Genomic DNA, 18673 nt, shown 5'->3' with positions numbered 1-18673 from the left:
TTTAAACTCCCAAAACATTTCTCGAGGTCTACTGTGCTTCATTCAGCATATGCTGAAATACGTAACATCAATTTAGGATTTTATTTATGCTGCAAAAATAAAAGTAGCAGAGGTGATGCAGGATTTACGAATCCTGCAGACTAGGCACATTGCTAAAGGTATTTTATGTTTTAGGAAAAAAAAAAGGAAGGTAATTTTTAATTTATTTTTTTTAATTACTGTAAGAATAAGTAAAACATATATCAGAAGAAGGGATTTATATTATCTAGGTTCTGTTGCAGCAAACAAGTACTGCAGCTTTCATTCACTGATTGTCAAAAACTTTCCAATGTGCCCACTGCAATGCGGATGCCAACCAACGAATCAAAGGCATTCAGCAACTAGACAAAGAGGGTCTGATGCCAACCTCGGTGCCACTGGCAACCATTATTGGCATCAAGCACATTGTCTGCCTTTTTTTTCGCTTCTCCTGGCACTCAACAAACAAAATGGCGGTTCTTGTAGCAACGGGAACACAGCATAAGCGCTGCACTGAATCAAATACCATCCAATGATTTTATGGACTGAAATAGCAAATGATAGACATTCTCCGATGCCTGACAGTGGCGGGGGGGGGAAAGGCAATTTTGTCAATAGAAACAGCACTCATGCCATCTTTGAGTTTGGGTTTTATAAAATCTCTTTGAGGGACATACACACACACCTGATACACACAAGAGGCAGAACCCCGTGGAAGTGTCTTATGATCAAGAATTATTTTGATGTTAAACACTGATCACAGTATATACTTCCCATTTCTTCCTCCATTTCAGTCAAAGCAGCAGCATCACAACGTATGACAATCCTCTTTTCTTTTTTATTTTTTTTTAAATATCTTAAATCACAAGAGCATAGCAGAAAGAGCTCAGAGGGAAAAAAAAAGATGCTGAATGTTGAGATAAGCGAAAAGTAGAATCAGAGGAAGTTGGTCAGTGACAGAACTTCATAGATCAGTCCTAATTTCTTCTTTCAAGGCAGATATGGAAGTAGCAGCTCTTTTTGTTAAGAACTGAAAAGATTATTGACACTTCTAGATCTGGAAATTGTCAATATATTGTAACATTACTCTGCACTGCAATGCGGATGCCAACCAACAAATCACAGACATCCTAGGCTAAACAAAGAAGGTCTGATGCCAATCCTGGTGCCACTGGCAACCATCACTGGCACTCGAACTATCCTTCCTCCTCTTTTTTTCCCTAATCTTCTTTTTTTAAAGCAACAAAAAAGCAAACTACTTGGCCCCTTTATTCATGTTATGTGCTAATTCCTTCTTCATATTTCATTCAGGGATTTAATTGTTTCAATGTTTCCACTTAGCTTTTACATTATACTATTAGGTATATTTATATCTTTGGAAAGATAAATAAAAGGCAAAACACCATATGTATAAAGCAGCATTTTGGTTGACTTCATGCTTATCTTTCACAAAGCCTGGCGCTCTTAATCAAGTACACTACAAAGTGCCACAATTAACCTGCTGTCAAGGAGTATAGAGAATCAAAGTTTGATAAAATGGGAAAAAAATACATAGATAGCTTAGTATGACTTCTTCAAGAAGCGCGCCAAAAGATGTTAATGGAAAATTTACTGTAAAGCACCAAGACAGATACAAAATACACGCAGTTTACAATAAACAAAAGGGTCTCCTAAGAGTGACTTGGTATATAGAAATTAACCAGCTTCATCTTTCAGTATATTCTCAAAGTACCATCGTGTAACTTTGAAAGTTATAACATTACAGCATGCTTATCTTACTAATTTCTGATTAGACAAGTATTTTAAATAAACTCATCTTCTGAATCCATTTAAATCAACAAAATCAGTTATGCCCTGCAATTCCTTCTCCCACTTCAAGCTACTAGTTTCCAACAACTTGTAAGTAGGCAGTGTGTTAAGAGTACTCTGACCCCAGATTCTTCAGCTCAAGAGCTGCTTAAACTGTTTTGCCTCCTTTTGCAGTTTTGACTTTTAGAGATGGGTAAATCCATAGAATTAATCAGTAAGCTATGTCTTACACTATAATGCATTCAAAATATAATTTGAACTTTTTTTCACAAAAGGAGTTTAAAGGTACAAATTATTTGTAATTAAGCTATTTTGTTTAATGTTATCAAAGAAATCTTTCTTCCTATCAGATTTACCAGACTCTGCAGCTACTTAAATTTGCTGTAAAATATCTAAACGTGTCTGCTGCTGTGGAGAGACAAAACCCACAAAAAATACAAGTAAGGGGGGGGGAAAAACAACACTTCTTTTTTTTCATGACAAATAATCAAAAAAAAAAGAACCTGATTTATATGATCACTTAAACAGCACTCCTCTTGCATTGGCAACTGCTAAAAGAGTTCACTTAAAATAAAAAGATTGTGTTTTGTATCTATTCTTTGAAAGAATGAGTACACACCAAATGAAGCCGTGCAATTTTACTTTTTTGTTACTAAAAAAATCAATTCCATTTGTTTTCCAGTTAAATCCTGCAGTTATTTATCGGGCATCAGATAACAGCCTGCCATCTGCCCTTCTGCAGACCATTTCTGCCTACTACCAGGCCAAGTTGTGAAATGGCCCCACCATCTGCGGATGGTCAAACTTTCCATAGTTGAGATCTGCACCTAAAAAATAAATGCTTTATTACTGCTGATCAGTCAGCAGTACAAAGACACACAGAAGATGGTATCATCACCAGAAAGAACCAAAATGATTCCTAACAGAGAAAACGCATTTCAGAAGCCTTGGCATCAGAGAAAAAAACCTCACCTTTATCGACTTACAACCATTTACAACTTTAGGGAACGTGCTTATGAGTATTTTTATTGAATATGCAATATGACTAGTAGGTTTTTGCCCTGATACATGATTATCAGAAGCCCTGCTTTTATTTGCATTCTGCAGAAACTAAGTTTAAGAAGCTTTTCTATAGAGCTCCTGCAATTTTCCATATTTCAATTACTTGCCAAATTAAAGTATATGAGTGTGATTATGAAAATATACTTTACATAGAAAATTATCTCAAAATAATATGACCTGGATCTTTGTTTTAAAGCTCACATAGGTAAGATAAGCTAGCGATGTAAAATATTAATAAAAGATTAGATAATGTAGGCTGTAATTCTGATTCTATTTGGTAAATACAAGAAGTATATCTGTGCTAAAGTATTTTCAAGTTTTGTTTTATAGGCATGAGAAAGTCTACAGTTGCTCTTCCATGTGATAGCAGATTCATCAGTTTAAGGATAACTTCTTGGTTATTTGTAACTACGAAGACAATAATAAATATTGGTAGTATGTACAACTGCACATGCCTTCATCTGTTACTAACACTACTGGAGGGGTTGGTTTTGGTGGTTTGCTTTTTTTAAAAGAAGACTGTTTTCTGAAGTCACAGTTATATATTTCCACTTTTTGACCAAAAAAAAGGCAACTTCAGTGGAATGAAAGTACTGCCTTGGTATGTGTCTCTCTTGAAAGAGAACAAGGCACGTATATCAAACATGCATGTCACACAGGTCTGTAGGAATATATGTGTGCTTAAGTATATCTGTACACATGCTGATTTACAAATGAGTATGTACCCACACTACGTCTACAGACCACAGAATAATGTTCACTGGTAGCAGCCCACAGGGGAAATAGGGCTACTTGGAATCAGAGTTTGACACACTAACATAGAAATATGACAATCTGCTTCCTACCTTGCTCCTGCACGTAGTATGCCAAAAACAAATCAAGCTCCTTGACTGATACTGTTATGTGATGTGGCTGGACGCAAAGTGCTGGATTTGTGCAATGTGGGGATTTCATGAGACGTTCTCCATCCGTACTTTCCAAGGGGATGCCTTTGAACAGGATCACCATGACTAGATCCAGACGCCAGACTTTGTCAGCCTGCCGCAGGCAATCGATTCTCCTAATCTTGCCCTTCTGGTCAGGATTGGACAATACACAGCATGGGTGCTTCTTCCCAGTCACCGTGAGCACAAAATCCTCCCGGAACTCTTGGCGAATATCTTTGCGCAGCTTGGCCAGGAGTCTGGATGCCCACTTCTGTTTAATTTCAGGCTTTTCACTAAGTAGCTCATCCTTGACTGCTCTTTCCTCATCCTTTGACATTCGTTTCTCATGTTTTTTAAAGTACTTGCGTTTTCGAGCCTGAAGATTGAACCAAGTATAGGCAATTGCACGGACATGTGGAAGAAGCGCCTCAATGAACGGGTGAAATTCATCCTGTGGAAAGAAGTGAAGGAAAAAAATGAAGAAGAGAAAAAGAAAACTGAAAGTCAGTATCTCATAACTGAAGCAGTATCAAGAAAGGTTTTTGAAAATCTTCAAGTGAAATACAAGACAAAGAGAATAAACACTTAAAAGTTACACAGATTTCTGCATAACACCTTTTATGAAATTACTACTGCTGTCAGGCAGCAGGTAAGAACTGCGTAGAAAATCACATTTTCCCCATATTTCATTCTTTGAAAGAACCATGTGAAGATTTTATTTTATATGCCTCCCCTCACTTCATCCCACAATGCTGCAGAGACTACATAATTTAAAAGCGATGCTACCAAGATGGTTTTTTTCCCTAACATTTAAATATCTGAGTGAACAGCTAACATCAAGAAAAGTACCATTGCACAAAGAGGACGCTATACGGTTTTAAAAAATCTGAGTAGAAATGTTCAGAATGCTGAGGCAAATGCCACAGTTCATTTCTCTTCTCTGTGGCACAGAAACACAAAGCATATACATGCTCAGTGTAATGCCACAGAGTTCCCGCTTTTGGAGCATGCTCTCAGCAAGAGACTGCTGGTGGTACAAAGAGCATGCGCCATTAAACTTGATCCATTTTCTTATCAAACGTCCAACATTCCAGCACTGAAACAGCACCATTCCAGTGGTGGTAACTAGAGAAACCAGTATACAGTAAGGGAAAGCAGGCAAAAGACAAACCATGTCATATACAAATCCTGAACAGAAGCTTCTGTACTTTCAGCTCTTTGGGCTTCCCTCACACCATCCCCCAAACTCTGTAAAATTAGAGTTTATGAAGGTGAGAAGAAAAATTACATTTATGTTCTTCCGGCAGCTCCACTGTGGGTTTTGAAGCCCCACGGAGTCAGTTAATTTGTTAACTGATCACATGAGTGTGGCAATTATTCTAAACCCCTTAAAAATCAATCTGAGGTGTACAATGAAAAATGGCAACTTGGCACAAACTTTGCATTCTTTGTGTTTCTGCATGCTGTGGCAAAAAGACATTACGAGTCCACTGCTGGTCAAATGCTGCTTTTATGAAATCCATGCAATTTATTTACAGTTTCAAAATATCCTTTTCTGTCATTTGGCTTCCCCTGCAAGTTCTTATCTTCTGCCTAGCAGCAATATGGATTGCATTAAGGAGGTAATGCATAGTTGTTGTCTACAAGTACATCTTATAGCAATTCAATTAATTTGATTTGTCTGCCTAAAGTACCATCCCACACATCTATGTTAATATCTAATTAGACCTTTCCCAAAAACTTCTTTTCCATGAACAAATCTGCTGTTTAAAACAGTGCAATCCGCTTATCAAACATTACTGTATTTTGATTTGGAAGGAAGACCTTAGGGGAGGTATCTTTCTTCCTGTGAGCAGGCATATTTAGTTTTAAATACCATGCAGATTGCTCATCATACTGAGTGGCACGGTGCAATCAAACTAAAACTGAATCTTTTTTTATGTAATTATATTCAAGAATACAATTAACAAACTACTATTTTAGTTACGCTGCTAGACAAGGAATGAATTATGTTTAATCAATAGGCTGATTAACTCCATTAGGTAAAAATGATGAAAGTATAACTAATGGTCTCAATTATAGAGTGCAGACTGCCATTGTAGAAGCTTCAGGCAAAGGATTTCATCTTTAAATCTTCAAATTTCAAACAAACTTCAAAATTTCCTGAATGGTAAAAAACCCCACTAGATCTAGTTACCTCTCTTCCCTAACTGTTCTCAAATCAAACAGAAAACAACAGAAAAGTTGCAAGCAGTCTACCTATGATCATGTTCTCTTCACAGGAAAAAAAAAAAAAAGAAAAGGAACAAAAAAAAAAGGAGAGACAATACAGGAAGATACTTCAGGACATAAACAATTGCATTACAATATGATGCTTAACAAAGACCCACAGAACAATTTTGATACTATACTGGCATATAAAACTAGGTTGTTGAAAGAGTTAAACCACAATCTGTTCTTTGTGTGAGAAGGCAGTACTGCTCTGAGTAACCACAGCCCGTGATAAGACTTCCCTATCTTCATACACTTTCTGATGCCATGCTTTTTCCCCCCTCAGTTATAACTACTGAAGAAAGTTTATTTTTTCTTCTATGGAAGTAATCTTAATTGAAGTTTTCAAATAAAAAAATTTTTTTTTTTTTGAAAAATTAATGTAAGCATAAAGACTGTACAGTGTTAAATCCTTGTAATTCATTTTAGGCTGAATTAAACAGATTTACTACAGACTTCAGAAATTCTAACAGCTGGGGCTAAAGGTGAGGTGAAGGCAGGTGGCTGAAGAGCTTTGGGAGAAATTAATTTTTGTCTCAGTACAATGATTTCCCCTACATCTAAACCGACTTCAGTATTTAGAACTTAAAATGGCAATAAAATAAATGTGGACATATTCTACGCTACTAGAATACTGCACATCTAGTTTTAATTTCAAAGAAGAGCATCATAAACTATTTCAGAATGTCTATGCCTTGAGGTAATGCACACAGTATTACCAATAATAACTTACAGCATTTTGCATCTATGAAAATTTTACAGGTAAGAATTCCACTGTTTAAATTCCAATCTGTACTGGCTGAATGTTTCCTTTTCAAAGAGAGGGGAAAAAAAACAACAACAAACACACACCAAGAATCCCAGCCTTTTAAAAACTGTATTCAAGCTTTTCTTTCACAGTATCATTAAGTCCTAAAGATATAAATGTAGGTGAAAGAGTGTGAAGGAGAAATACGGCAAAGAACATCCTGTTCTAAAGCAATTTTATCAGATATATTCGAGCAATTCCTTGTGCACCTGGAGTCTTTTCAAATGAAACACTACTTGACGACAAGAAGTGGTGCCCATAAAAATGATCCTAAATGAAGATTTGCAATTAATCACATGCATTCTCCACTAAACTTCCTAAAAAGGCATCTACAGAATTTTATTTTTTTCCCTTAATATTCACACAGGCAATATTGAATTGTTTTTTATTTTTTACGTGGCATGCATCCATGCATCACAGTGTCTCTTACAATAAAATCATTTATAAAGGTAAGATTTTGAAATGTCATATCAAATGGCTCAGGTGAACCATTGTGAACTGGCAATTTAAATTAAAATGGAAGTTACTATATAACATCTATGTAGCTTGTAAATAAACGAAAAAATAGCAGTCATCCAATGATGATAGATAGGCCAAGTTTTCTCTTTGGAAAAGGTAAAGGGGATAGGTAACACACTTCTCCTGTCTTCCACTTTTATAAACTTTGTATCAATTCATGGGAGTTCAAACTGAGGACTGCAGAATAAATAAGCCAGTCAGAAGTATAGAAATTTTATACAGAAATGGTGGAACAACATATACAAGGAAAAGAAAATACAACATATTCTGACTTTCCAGACTACCATAACATGAAAATAAGCCACCGCAAAAATATTACAAGCGAGCAAGCACTAAAAGGCATGCGGTAACTGCATCCTATTCATGCCTCAGCAAGACAGATAAACGCAGTTTACGTTCATTGCAAAACACAGAGAGAGGCATATGGGAAAGAGAGGAAGGGAGCCCCTAAAATTAAATTGCATTTGGTAAGTTTTCCTCTTCCTTGGAGTTATTTTCACCCACCAAACTTTTATTGAAAGTGTGATAGGTAACATCCAAAGTGTCAAGGTTTGTCTTAAAGCTGTACTTTGGATTTTAGACTTGTTTCTGAAAGGTGCTTCAGCGTTATCTCAGCACAAACTGAACTACTGCTTTCCCAAGGAGCTCAGTTCAAACAGGTGTTCTGTGTTTACTTTTACCAAAATATTTTCTTCTGAACATATACTACCACAGTCAATGTGCGTTGCAAGAGCCCTAGAGACAGAGATCACAATAGAGAGCAGTTTTGGCAGCACTACTTTAATGCAGTCACAACTCAAAGTGAGATGAATCAATCTTTTTCTTTAAACAAAGAATGCAACATATAGATTCTCATTGCCAGTGTAATTTTAATTTTTAATTTATGTATCATTCCAAGTAGGTATAAAAAGATTCCAAACTAAAATCAATTTGCTGCAACTGTGTTCCATGTATGTATCACTAAGCGGGAACTGTCTCTGCTTGGCACATGATAGAGTGTGATTGCAAAATATTATGGAGAAGGTATCAACACACAAAAGCCAGGAACTGCTTCCATGTATTAATGGCTGTAGAAGTATGATGTTGTGTTTTCATATATACCTGAGTGCAGTATTTTAATACAGATTTGTAAAGAATGAGGAAATCTATTACATACATCAGTGAGTCCAAAAAGCAAGTATATGGAGGAAAAAAAAAAAAAAAGGCATTAGATCAGGAAACAAGAAAATGAACTACCGCTGCAATAGAGGTGGTTGTGAAAATTTGTGTGTTTCAAATGTCAAAAGTGCTTTCTTGAGTAGTACTCTCAGGTTTATACTCTGATGCCAAAGTCTTACTACCTATCAGTAATTTCACAGGCTGGACAGCCTACACAGAATTTTTACTAACCGCAGATTCCATGCTAAGTAATTATTTCTGTGTGTGTACCTGTAAGTAAGCATGTGCGTATCTGTTACACAAAATGCTTCTCTTTTGAAGAAGAAATATCTCAACAGCACTCTTTTCCAGCTTTCCTCCACTTCAGCTCACGTTTACTTGCTGAAAATATCCATATCTAAGTCAATCACACTTAGATGCCAAACAAAATATAAACAATAAAAAATGTGTCAGCCAAAAAACTACAGGACTGTATCCAACCACTGAATAAGCCTTATCATTGTTTCCATCTTCAGTCACAATTTATGAATACTTTAGTCCTTTTGAATTACAATGCTTTGTAACAGAGGAATAACTTAAATCATATTTATTTATTCACAGTGGAACTGTAAGTGCAACGCTGGCCGCTCTGTAGCAGCCTTGCAGGAGACGCTACTTTCGCACATTTTCTACTTCTTTAGCTATTTGTTGCACCAATGTGGAAGCAAGCAGTTATCGCTTAATCAGTTTACATCACATCCTCCTAAGACAGACTTTCACGAAAGCTGCTGAAAACTATTCCCAGGCTTTGCGGATCGGGTTTACCGTCAGGAACAGGCTCCGGTGCCCCGGCGGTCGCTCGCCGTTACCGTACTCCCGGCGAGGACGCTCCCGCGGCACCCAGGGAACTTCTCAAACCTGCTCCCGAAACCCCTCAGGTTGCAAAACCCGCGTTTTGCTGCGGTGGGGACCCCTGCTCCGGCCGCGCCGCAGCCGCCCCCGCCCTCCGCGCCCCGCACGGCACCGGCCGCCGCTTCGCCCCGCTCCCTCCCGCCGTCCCGGTGACAGCCGCCGCCCGGGACCGACAGGCGGCTGCAAGTGCGGCTGTAAAACCGGCCCCGTCTTTCCCCATGCTGAGGAGGGTGCATGCTCCTCCGCCAGCACCACAAATTTAACTGGGAGGGGGAAAATGCCGTGTGCCCTTGTATAACCGAAGGAGAAAACACTGCACAGCCTCGTCATCCCCGCTTACATCGCCCTCATTGTTGGCAGGCTACATATTATTAATTAAGCATAAGACGGGATTACTTCGCACCGGCGAGTCGTCGTGTCTGGTCAAAAAAGCACTTTTGCTTTCAGACTCTTTCATTAGGCTCTGCGTAAACTGGCGAGCTGAAAAGAGTGCAAATCGCTTGATTCCAATCAAATCAATACTCCTCAAACCTGCTTTTTAGCGTAATTATGCTCATCTCCAGTTTGTTAACCTTTGACTTCTTATGCACCAACAATTAACAGTATTTGTCTGCGGGTGACATATTGAATGGATCTCCCCAAAACAATGCCCTGGTACAGTTTATTTTCTAATATTCCCTCCTGAGAGAGGAGTTTGGATCCGACAAGCAGTTACAATTGTGTTTTAACCCGTTACAACTACCAACAATGACTCATTAACAACTCACATACATATAAAAAATTTAAAAAAAAATCCCAACAAACACGTGAAAATAAATAAATTAACAAATAAAATAAATAAAACGCGTCTATACCTGAGTGAGACAGATTGGAGAATACATCATGACTTCGCTTTGAGAACACGCTGCCCGGAGAGCCCCTAAGAAAAGCCTCAAAAAGGAATAATTTCATCTATTCATTTTACAGTCATCTGAGACTCAAGGAAGATGAAATCAATCAGGACGGGGCTCTGCTCTGGATCACCACAACTTCTCAACAAACCCCAGTCCTCCTTAAATAGCCAAAGATTCAAGTTCACTCCGTGTGCTAGATTTCCCGGGGTGAAATCCAATCTACACTTTTAACCCTCTTGTAGTCGGCGGCTCAGGAGTCTTGCTTTTGCTGCTGCTGCTGCTGCTGCTGGTTGTTTTGCAGATGAGGGGGGAAGGACTCGAGGGGGTGGGGGGGGTGGGCGGGAGGATTTTTTTGTTTAGCTCTTTTTTTTTTAATCCTTTTTTTTTTCTTTTTTTTTTCTTTTTTTTTAAAGAAGTTGGTGGTGGTGCCGTAATAACACAACACTGTCACCACGCTCTCGAAAGTTCAAGCTTACAGCCCGGAGCGGAGCAAGAAGCTCCCGGACAGTGATGGCAGGAGAAACTTCGCCGGGTCGTCGGGATCGTGCCGCGAGAGCGCGCCAGGGCGGGAGCGCGCCCCGGGCGGGCAGAGCGGGCGGCGCGGCCTGCGGGCTCCTCCGGCGGCCTCTGCTCGCCCGCCCTCGCTCGCTCTGCGGGCAGTGGGGAGACTGCTTTCCAAACGCCCACCTTAATAAAAATGATCTCCTGAAAATTCAAACGATAAATCTCTCCCTGGCGCTCCCACCCGATTTGCTCTCGCCGTGTCCGTGTGTGTGTCCCCCCACCCCCAACCCCTCCGCCTGTCCCTCTGCAAAACTTGGAAGTTGAAAAATTCACCGGTTACACCCTCTGGACCCCGTTCCAGCTTTCTCCCCAAATGAGACTTAAGTATTTTTTTTAATTAATTAATTACACAATTACCGCTTACACTCCTCCTACCCCTGCAAACACATTTCTTCTCCATCAGATCCCATTCCTTTACCCTCCCTCTGCATTCATCACCACCGAACGCTGCAGAAGGAACGAGCACGTTTAGCAAACATCCCTCCCTCATTTTCCCGCTCTTCTGGTGGGAGAAAGTTGCGGGGGGGGAAAGGGGGCGGGAAGACGGCGGCGGGAGGGCGGGGGGGGGGGGGGCTGCCATCTGCGAGAGGCTTCTTTTTCTTCTCCTTTCGGGGTACGACTCTGCCAGCTGCGGCGGGGCCCAGGCGCCCCCGCTTCCCCCCACTTCCCGCGGGGGACACGGGGGAGGGCAGCCCCCTCCGGCACCCCGCCCAAAGGGGGGACCCTTCCCCGCACCGCCCGTGACTGATGTCCCCGCCCTCGCAGGCTGCGGCCGGGGGCGGCGAAGGGGTCCCGGCTCCCAGGCAGCAACAGGGCGGGAGGTCTGGTTTCATTCTCCCGGGGCAGCTTTAACCGGGGTAGCTGGGAAAGGGGGGGAAAAGCAGTGAGCGAAACTTAATTTCTGCGCCTGTGAGGAGGACTGCGATGCACTGCAGAGCTGAGGGGGCACCCGCTGTGTGCAGCCCCCACATACAGAACTGTCGCTGCCGGCTGCAGGAACGGCGGCCGGGCGGCACCGGCGCTCCCTCCCGGTGCCAGTGCGCAGCCCCCGGCGACGTCCCGGAGGGACCGCTGACTTCCTCCTTGCCCAAAGTGAGAGTTTATTCACGTCAGGCATTTCACAACGACACATCAAGGAAAGTAAGCAGGTTCAAGTCAACCATGAAATGGTCACTTTTTAACCCCGTCCTGTCCTCATTACGGAAATGCTCAAACACAGCCCATTTTCAAAGAAGGCTCTTAATGAGGGGAGCTTGCCAAGGCTACCAGCTGCAATTCCCATAAATTTACAAACCAAACTAAGCAAAGGGATGGGCGGGGGAAGGAGAGAGCCCGTACAAGACAGGTAATGTCAAAGGAAACAGCATGAGCCAAACGCGTTAACCCTTGCAGAATCCACGCCGCATCCTCACAGCTCGGCTTCTGGCTGCTCTTGCACAGTTCCCTCAGACTTGCAGGGTTTAAACGCGGTGCGTTTTCCCTTCTACAGATCGTATTTTTAAGTGACAAGTTCAGGGCATGCACTTAGGCAAGAAGGGATGAGGCAAACTCGGGGTTACCCATAACGAGTAAAATTTATTTTTATATATGTTGTAGAATACCCCTCAAATCCTATCGTCTTTTGCTTTACTCAGACACTGCAAAAAGCTGACAACACCAGCTTAAAATACCAGAGTTTCCCTTCAAATAAATATTCTATTTAAGTGGAGTTAATTTACCGTGAAAGACATTCCCTTTGGCACAAATGCACTGATGTCCTTGAACACACCTCTTTGAGCATTTGAACTCTTACACAACAAACCATTATCGCAGCCCTGATTTAAAACCAAATAACGCTCCTCTGTCCCCTTTATCCCTCGCATCCCTCCATAAGGATCAGGGCAAGCTCCCAACACTACATCAGCAAGACTGCCCCTGTGAGCTGCATAGGTGTGAGGTCTCTCCATTCTCAGGCAGGGCTTGCAGGCGGCCCTACTCTCTCCCAGGATCTGGACAAGGGATTGCTTTTTGCTAGAGTCCTGTGCACCAAAAGCAAGAACTGCCTCACAAAGTCTAGCAAGCAAGGTGAGACAAGAAGGAAAAAACAAATGGAGCAAGGTAAGGGCAGAGAGAAAATGGTCACTTTCTACAGCACTTGCTACTGCAAGGGATGTTGAGTCAGTGTGAGATTGGGTTTGCATGCCCTCAAGAGCCAGCTGATGGTGGGTTTGCATCCCTACGCAGAGCACACAAAGCAGCAGATGAGCACAGACATCCCTGCAGCATATGCCAGCATCCCCCAGAATAGCGCTGCTGGGGACCACGATAAAGCCAGACACCCCCACCCCCAGAGGCAGTTTGCTGGCCAGAATTGAATAGACCCCTCGTGTGAAGGCATCTTGGGGGAAATGAAGCTGCCCAGCCAGCACAGCTCCAGCAGCACCTTGTCTTCTGTATGATCTAGGAGGCATGGCAGGCTTAGTACATGTTGCCATGGGTCTGCCTCCAGTTTGACCCTAAGGCTTCTAGTACATCACTAAAAGCAAGCTGAACTGAGCACTCAAACGCATGTTTCAGCACTGCTTCTCTCTTGGTTAATCCCAGTGGGAACCCATACAGGAGGAAGGCTTTGTCCTGGGAGAACTCTCCACACAAACAGTTGCACACATGCCTACACTCCCCACCCTCCTCCATCCCACCTCAACCATTCAGCTCCTTTCACAGGAAAGCAACCTAAAGATTTTTCCAAAATGGAGAAAGCACTACATTAAAACAATAAAAAAAGGGCAACTCTCTACCACTTTTTTGCAGAGGTGTGTAAAAAGGTATGTGGTAACTGGGTAGCCTGGAGAAATATGGTATTGATGTAGCAAGGACCAGCAGACACAGTGGCTGGTCCCTGGCATACAGGGAGGCCTTGTGAGAAAGTGATTCAGTTGCTTTCAAATCCTGGCTTGCATGAACTCCCCACACCCCCAAAGACCCTTCAGACCACATACTAAAAATACTGTTACTTCTAAAAGTTCTCTACCCTTGAAGCTCCAGGCTGGAGGACAGTTGCTTTTTGTCCTCACTGCTAGAGCTATGCCAATCTCCATGCTGTATCTGGAAGTTCAACTAGCATTTCAATGTGGGCAATTAAGAAAATAAGAGTCATCATCTGACCTTCTTGGTGAGAGAGCTGTTCTCTAACACTAATCCTAACCCATTGGACTTCCAGGAGCCAGGATGGCCTAAGGTAGGATACAATACTTGGACACACACACAGCTGGGCACAAGCAAAGGGGTGCTAGAAAACTTTGTGCAACAAAAATGCATGTTCAGGAAGAAAAGGCAGTTTTTACACAAGTAAGTGGCAGATACCAAAGCTGAGTCACCCTCACCCAGAGTCTCCACCCTCCGTGCCTCACACTCAACTCTGGCACAGGTGGCCAGGATGGGGGACATCCTACACTGCAGCTCACCTCATAGCAAAGAACCAGAAAGACTTTCTGACACCATGGCCAGATGGGCTCACTCCCTACCTCCCATCCTCACTTCCCAGAGCAGTTTTCTGCCAGCAGTGCAGACCTATGTTTTTCCTCTCTCCCTCAGACCATGCTCACAAACTTTACCAAATGCTGCAAAATGGCACTGCCCTCAGACTTCAGAGGTAATAACATTTAGAAGTTAAACAGTTAGGTGCTTTCATGCCACCTAAAGCAGAATTTCAGCTGCTGCCTTTTGGCTGGACAACTTCTCAACTGTTTCAAGTTTTGGAGCACAAGACTTATTATGCATCGAAAAGAAAGGTATTGCTAATGCTGAAGCGTGAAACCTAAGATTTTCTCAGAATACAAGTGGGTAGTTCAGCCAAATGTCTGAACATAGATAGTGAACTTATAAGAAATCAAGTTTCCATGAAAATTCCAGTAGTCTCCATGTGAAAATTCCAGTAGTTTCTTTGTGAAAACCAGAAAGATTTTGGTGTATGGCATTTCATCTAAAATATTAAATATCTGAGAACTAGCACCAAAACTTTTATGTAAAAGGTCTCTATGATCCAAAATACAAGCTTTATAGTATTTTTATATCTAGTTTAATAACAGTACTGTTAGCTCCTTTTTCACCTTTTGTTAGAAAAGGCCATTAACACACGTCTGTCCAATACACAATTCCTTAGGTACACACATAAATACTGAGTAGCACAAATAGATTTTAGTTTATGTCAACTAGGAGTAACAAATATTCTAAATCATATTATATTATCATACTATTACCTAATGGTGGTTTTATCTGTATGAGTGATCATGGTGCCTTGCAAGACTTCTTGTACCAGCATATTAACCTACAAAGTAAAGTTTTGTGTCTTTTACATAATCAGAGCCTTGGTCAGTTTTCTTATGTGCAGGAATGCTTTCTGGGTATATTTGTATGTATAAGAGTATGTATATGAACATAAATTCAGGAAGAAAACAATAACCAGTTAAATAAGCAAACTGATAATACATTGGTTTATGGGGCCTTGATATTTTTCATATGTGACTGAATTGTAAATTATTTATGACTTAAAATGTAAAAGCAAACAGTACAACTTCTAAATCAGTGTGGTATCACACCAATAAAATTATGTATCATCATAATTACTAGCCTATTTGGGGGGCTTTGGGTGATAGGAAGAAAAACATACTGTATATAAACTTTGTATATATATGAGCAGATAGAAAGTGTGCATATATACAATCAGAAGTAACAAAACACACTAGTGACTCTGTACTGAGACACACATACATATGACAAGTGTGTGCGCTTGACCCCTGTCCACATATGGCTTGATGGGGACTTTAATACTTGGACTTTCCACAGTTCCCAGACCAGCAAATGAAAACATCAAACCTCAAGTGTGAAGCTGTAAACCACAGTGTTTTGAGTTACACAACTGTGCAGTTTTTGTCCTCTCTGCAGATCACATTCTCAGCCATACAAAGGCATGAAACTCTCTTTCCCCAATGCAGTAAATTCTTTAAAAATTCACATCTGCTGATCTCAAATGCCCTAGACATAAACAGCAACAACAACAACACAAATAAAATTCCAGCACATTTCTTTTCTGGCAGTTTATGTCACTTGCTAGATTCTTAGAATATTGGGATAGGGAGGCGGGGGAAGGGCAGTGTCTAGAAGCTGGATTTAAGTGTCTGCCTAAATTAGAATTTAGAAAGTGCTTGATTTTTTTTCTTGTGATTCAGCGTTAAAATTTTAAGCGTTGCAGCTCAAAACCACTTCAGAGAATGTTACGAGTTAATCCTGTGTGTTTTGGCGCCTTTTCCCTGCCAGCTACTGTACTTTAAAAAAAAAAAAACCAAAAAAAGACTCTGGACATCTTGTCTGCCCCGTCGCAAGTTCAATGGCCGCACTTTCCAGGCGCGGGAGGAGAAGATGGCTATGTTCGCAGAACTAATAATAATTCAGATCACGCCACATCGGCATCTTGTGTCAGAGTCGAAACTGGCTTCCCCGCCCCCTTCAACCTGAGAGCTGCCAAATCCTCACACACTCCGCATTCAACCACAACTTAATGGATGGGATATTGTGCATTAAAATGTGGCCCAGACACACAGGCGAAGAGAGGACAAGAGGGAAAGCAGACAGACACACACGCACTCACACATACAAACAGACACGAAAGAGAAAGGAATGAATTAAAATACACACACAGGTCCTACAACAAAACGGCAGTGAAAAAAAAAGGAGGGGGAGAAGGAAGGAACAAAAAGAAACCCTTTAGAGTAACTTTAAAAAACAAGCCAGAAATGCCACCCGAACACTGCATCCTGCAACATAGCATGAAAGAGACCAGCACAAGCCTCCAATTTATCGAGCAGACCATACACAGAAGCAATGCCATTTCCTCAACATGATACATTAAAATTGCAGTCCATTAACTACAGAAACCACTAAAACAGCTAGAGAGAAAATATTATATTAAAACGTGAGTAAAGAAGCAATTTCTACAGCAACAAGAAAGGGGGGGGAAAAGAACTGTCTGTAAGATACAAATAAAGTAGCATTTGCATTAATCCTTTCCAGAATTTGACTGATAGTTGTCTGCCAGAAAAGAAGGGGGAGGGGAAAAAAGTTGAAGCAGGAAATGTGCCAAGTTCAGCACTTTTGGACGCAAACTCCCATTAACTGATTTCTGGCATAAAAGTGTGACCCATATACAAAAGCTGCCAAAAAAAAAATACAAACAATCCACCGCTTATATCTTACCCTGTAAAGCAGAAGTGATATCAGCATTTAAGAAAAGGCTATAATAACCACTTTGAAACCACAGAGACACAATCTCAGCCTGGAGGAGCTACAAAACAAGAGCCAATCAAGTTAAAAATAATATATACATATAATATATATAATATATAAAAAATTACTTTAACACCATGTACCATCATGGTGTATTGTATTAAATAAATGAGATCTTGAAATCTCTAACACACCACTAGGCCTTTGGCTTCACGTTTTCCAGGATGTATATCTGTATTCTCAAGGACTCAATGTATTGAGGTCTTTCTGTTGTTCTTGGTTTATTGTTTATATTTTTAATTTTTATTTCCAGAAGTGGCTTTATACCTTTTGTTTTGGGATGTTTTCTTTTGTTCTGTTTGCTTTTATCATTTGGGATATTTGGGGGGATTTTTTAGAGGGAAAGGGGCGGATTGTTACTTTTATTTACTCAGGTTGGCTGTCAGCTTTGTTTTAGATTTATTTTGTTGCCGGCTTTTTGCCTGACACAGAAAGAGATGGAAATTCTTGGCCTGAGCAAGGGAAAAGGTGGTAAAGTCACAGCCTGCAGGCAGACCATCCTCCTCCTCTTTTCTCAGTCTTCTTTCCTCTTTTGACCTGCCAGGCTGGAGAGCACGTTTCAGTGGCGTCTGAACTTGAACGCCACCCAAGAAAAAAAATTTTTTTTTTTTTTTTTTACAATTTTTAAACGCTTATGTGTATACATATAGATGTGTACATCTATGGGAGAGCCGTCTCTGCGCGTTCCTGCGCGTTCCTCCGCCCCACCCCGGCCGCGAGTGGGGAGCGGAGCGGCCCGAGCCTCCTTCCAGCCTCGGCCGTGAGCTCCACGGCCACGGGCTGCTCATCCTCCTCCTCCATCTCGTTCTCCTTCTCCTCCTCCTGCGGTCTTGGCGCGGGAAGCGCGGCTCTCCGCTTCCGCCTGGCGGCTGCCTCACGCAGCAGGGCCGTCACGGGGGTTTGCATATTAAGGGTGAAATATTTTAGTTCAGCCTTCCCGGGCCACGCTTGACGAGTATGGTTCTTCGTGCGTATTTTTGTGAAAGGCTTTTGCAGACAGGTAATATAATTGCATGGTTTCAGATGCTGAATTTTTTAAACTGTGTCATCCCTTCCTTCAGGATGAACTCCGCTCTAGAGGAATTGTTCTCCAGGCCAAACCCGAAGGCAGTAATCCTCGCAGAGGCAGGATTTCACATCTAAAACTTCCTACACAATTAAGGCAGTTACAATGAAATAAATAAAACTGAATGAGGTTAAAGTGGGTGACGAGTTTTAATCAGTCAGATAACAAATACATTTCTTCCTGTTAAAAATTGCCAAGTACAAACTCCAAAGAATCTTCATAATTGCTTGGAGACCATTGCCGGGAATATGGGGGCCTTTCAGGAACTCAATTCTCTTTTGTCTGATTCGAGAAAAAAGCCTAAGCTGCTAAAAATACATTCTACTCTGAAGCACAAATTGCCATGAAATAGGAAAAAAAAATCTGA

General features: G+C 41.3%; 1 protein-coding gene across 5 annotated transcripts in view; it reads right to left on the bottom strand.

Moving 5' to 3' along the window:
- The window catches only part of NFIB (nuclear factor I B), a 162446-nt gene extending 151726 nt beyond the window's left edge, over positions 1-10720 (bottom strand). Inside the window, exons 1-2 of one of the 5 annotated variants that reach the window (XM_027744919.2) lie at positions 10317-10720; positions 3735-4266 (exon numbers count right to left, since the gene is read on the bottom strand). In XM_027744919.2, coding sequence (XP_027600720.1) covers positions 3735-4266; positions 10317-10346 — 562 coding nt within the window. In that variant the 5' untranslated portion in view covers positions 10347-10720. The remainder of the gene's footprint in view (positions 1-3734; positions 4267-10316) is intronic. The other 4 variants (XM_027744921.2, XM_039384478.1, XM_027744925.2 and 1 more) reach the window with 4 other exon arrangements.
- Between the last annotated feature and the right edge of the window lie 7953 nt (positions 10721-18673).

The sequence above is a fragment of the Pipra filicauda genome, unplaced genomic scaffold (genome assembly GCF_003945595.2).
Source record: "Pipra filicauda isolate LSUMZ 115617 unplaced genomic scaffold, ASM394559v2 scaffold359_size756093_pilon, whole genome shotgun sequence".
Classification (NCBI taxonomy): Eukaryota; Metazoa; Chordata; class Aves; order Passeriformes; family Pipridae; genus Pipra; species Pipra filicauda.
The sequence above is the reverse complement of the archived record's forward strand: the minus strand, read 5'-3'. Positions and strand labels throughout refer to the sequence as shown.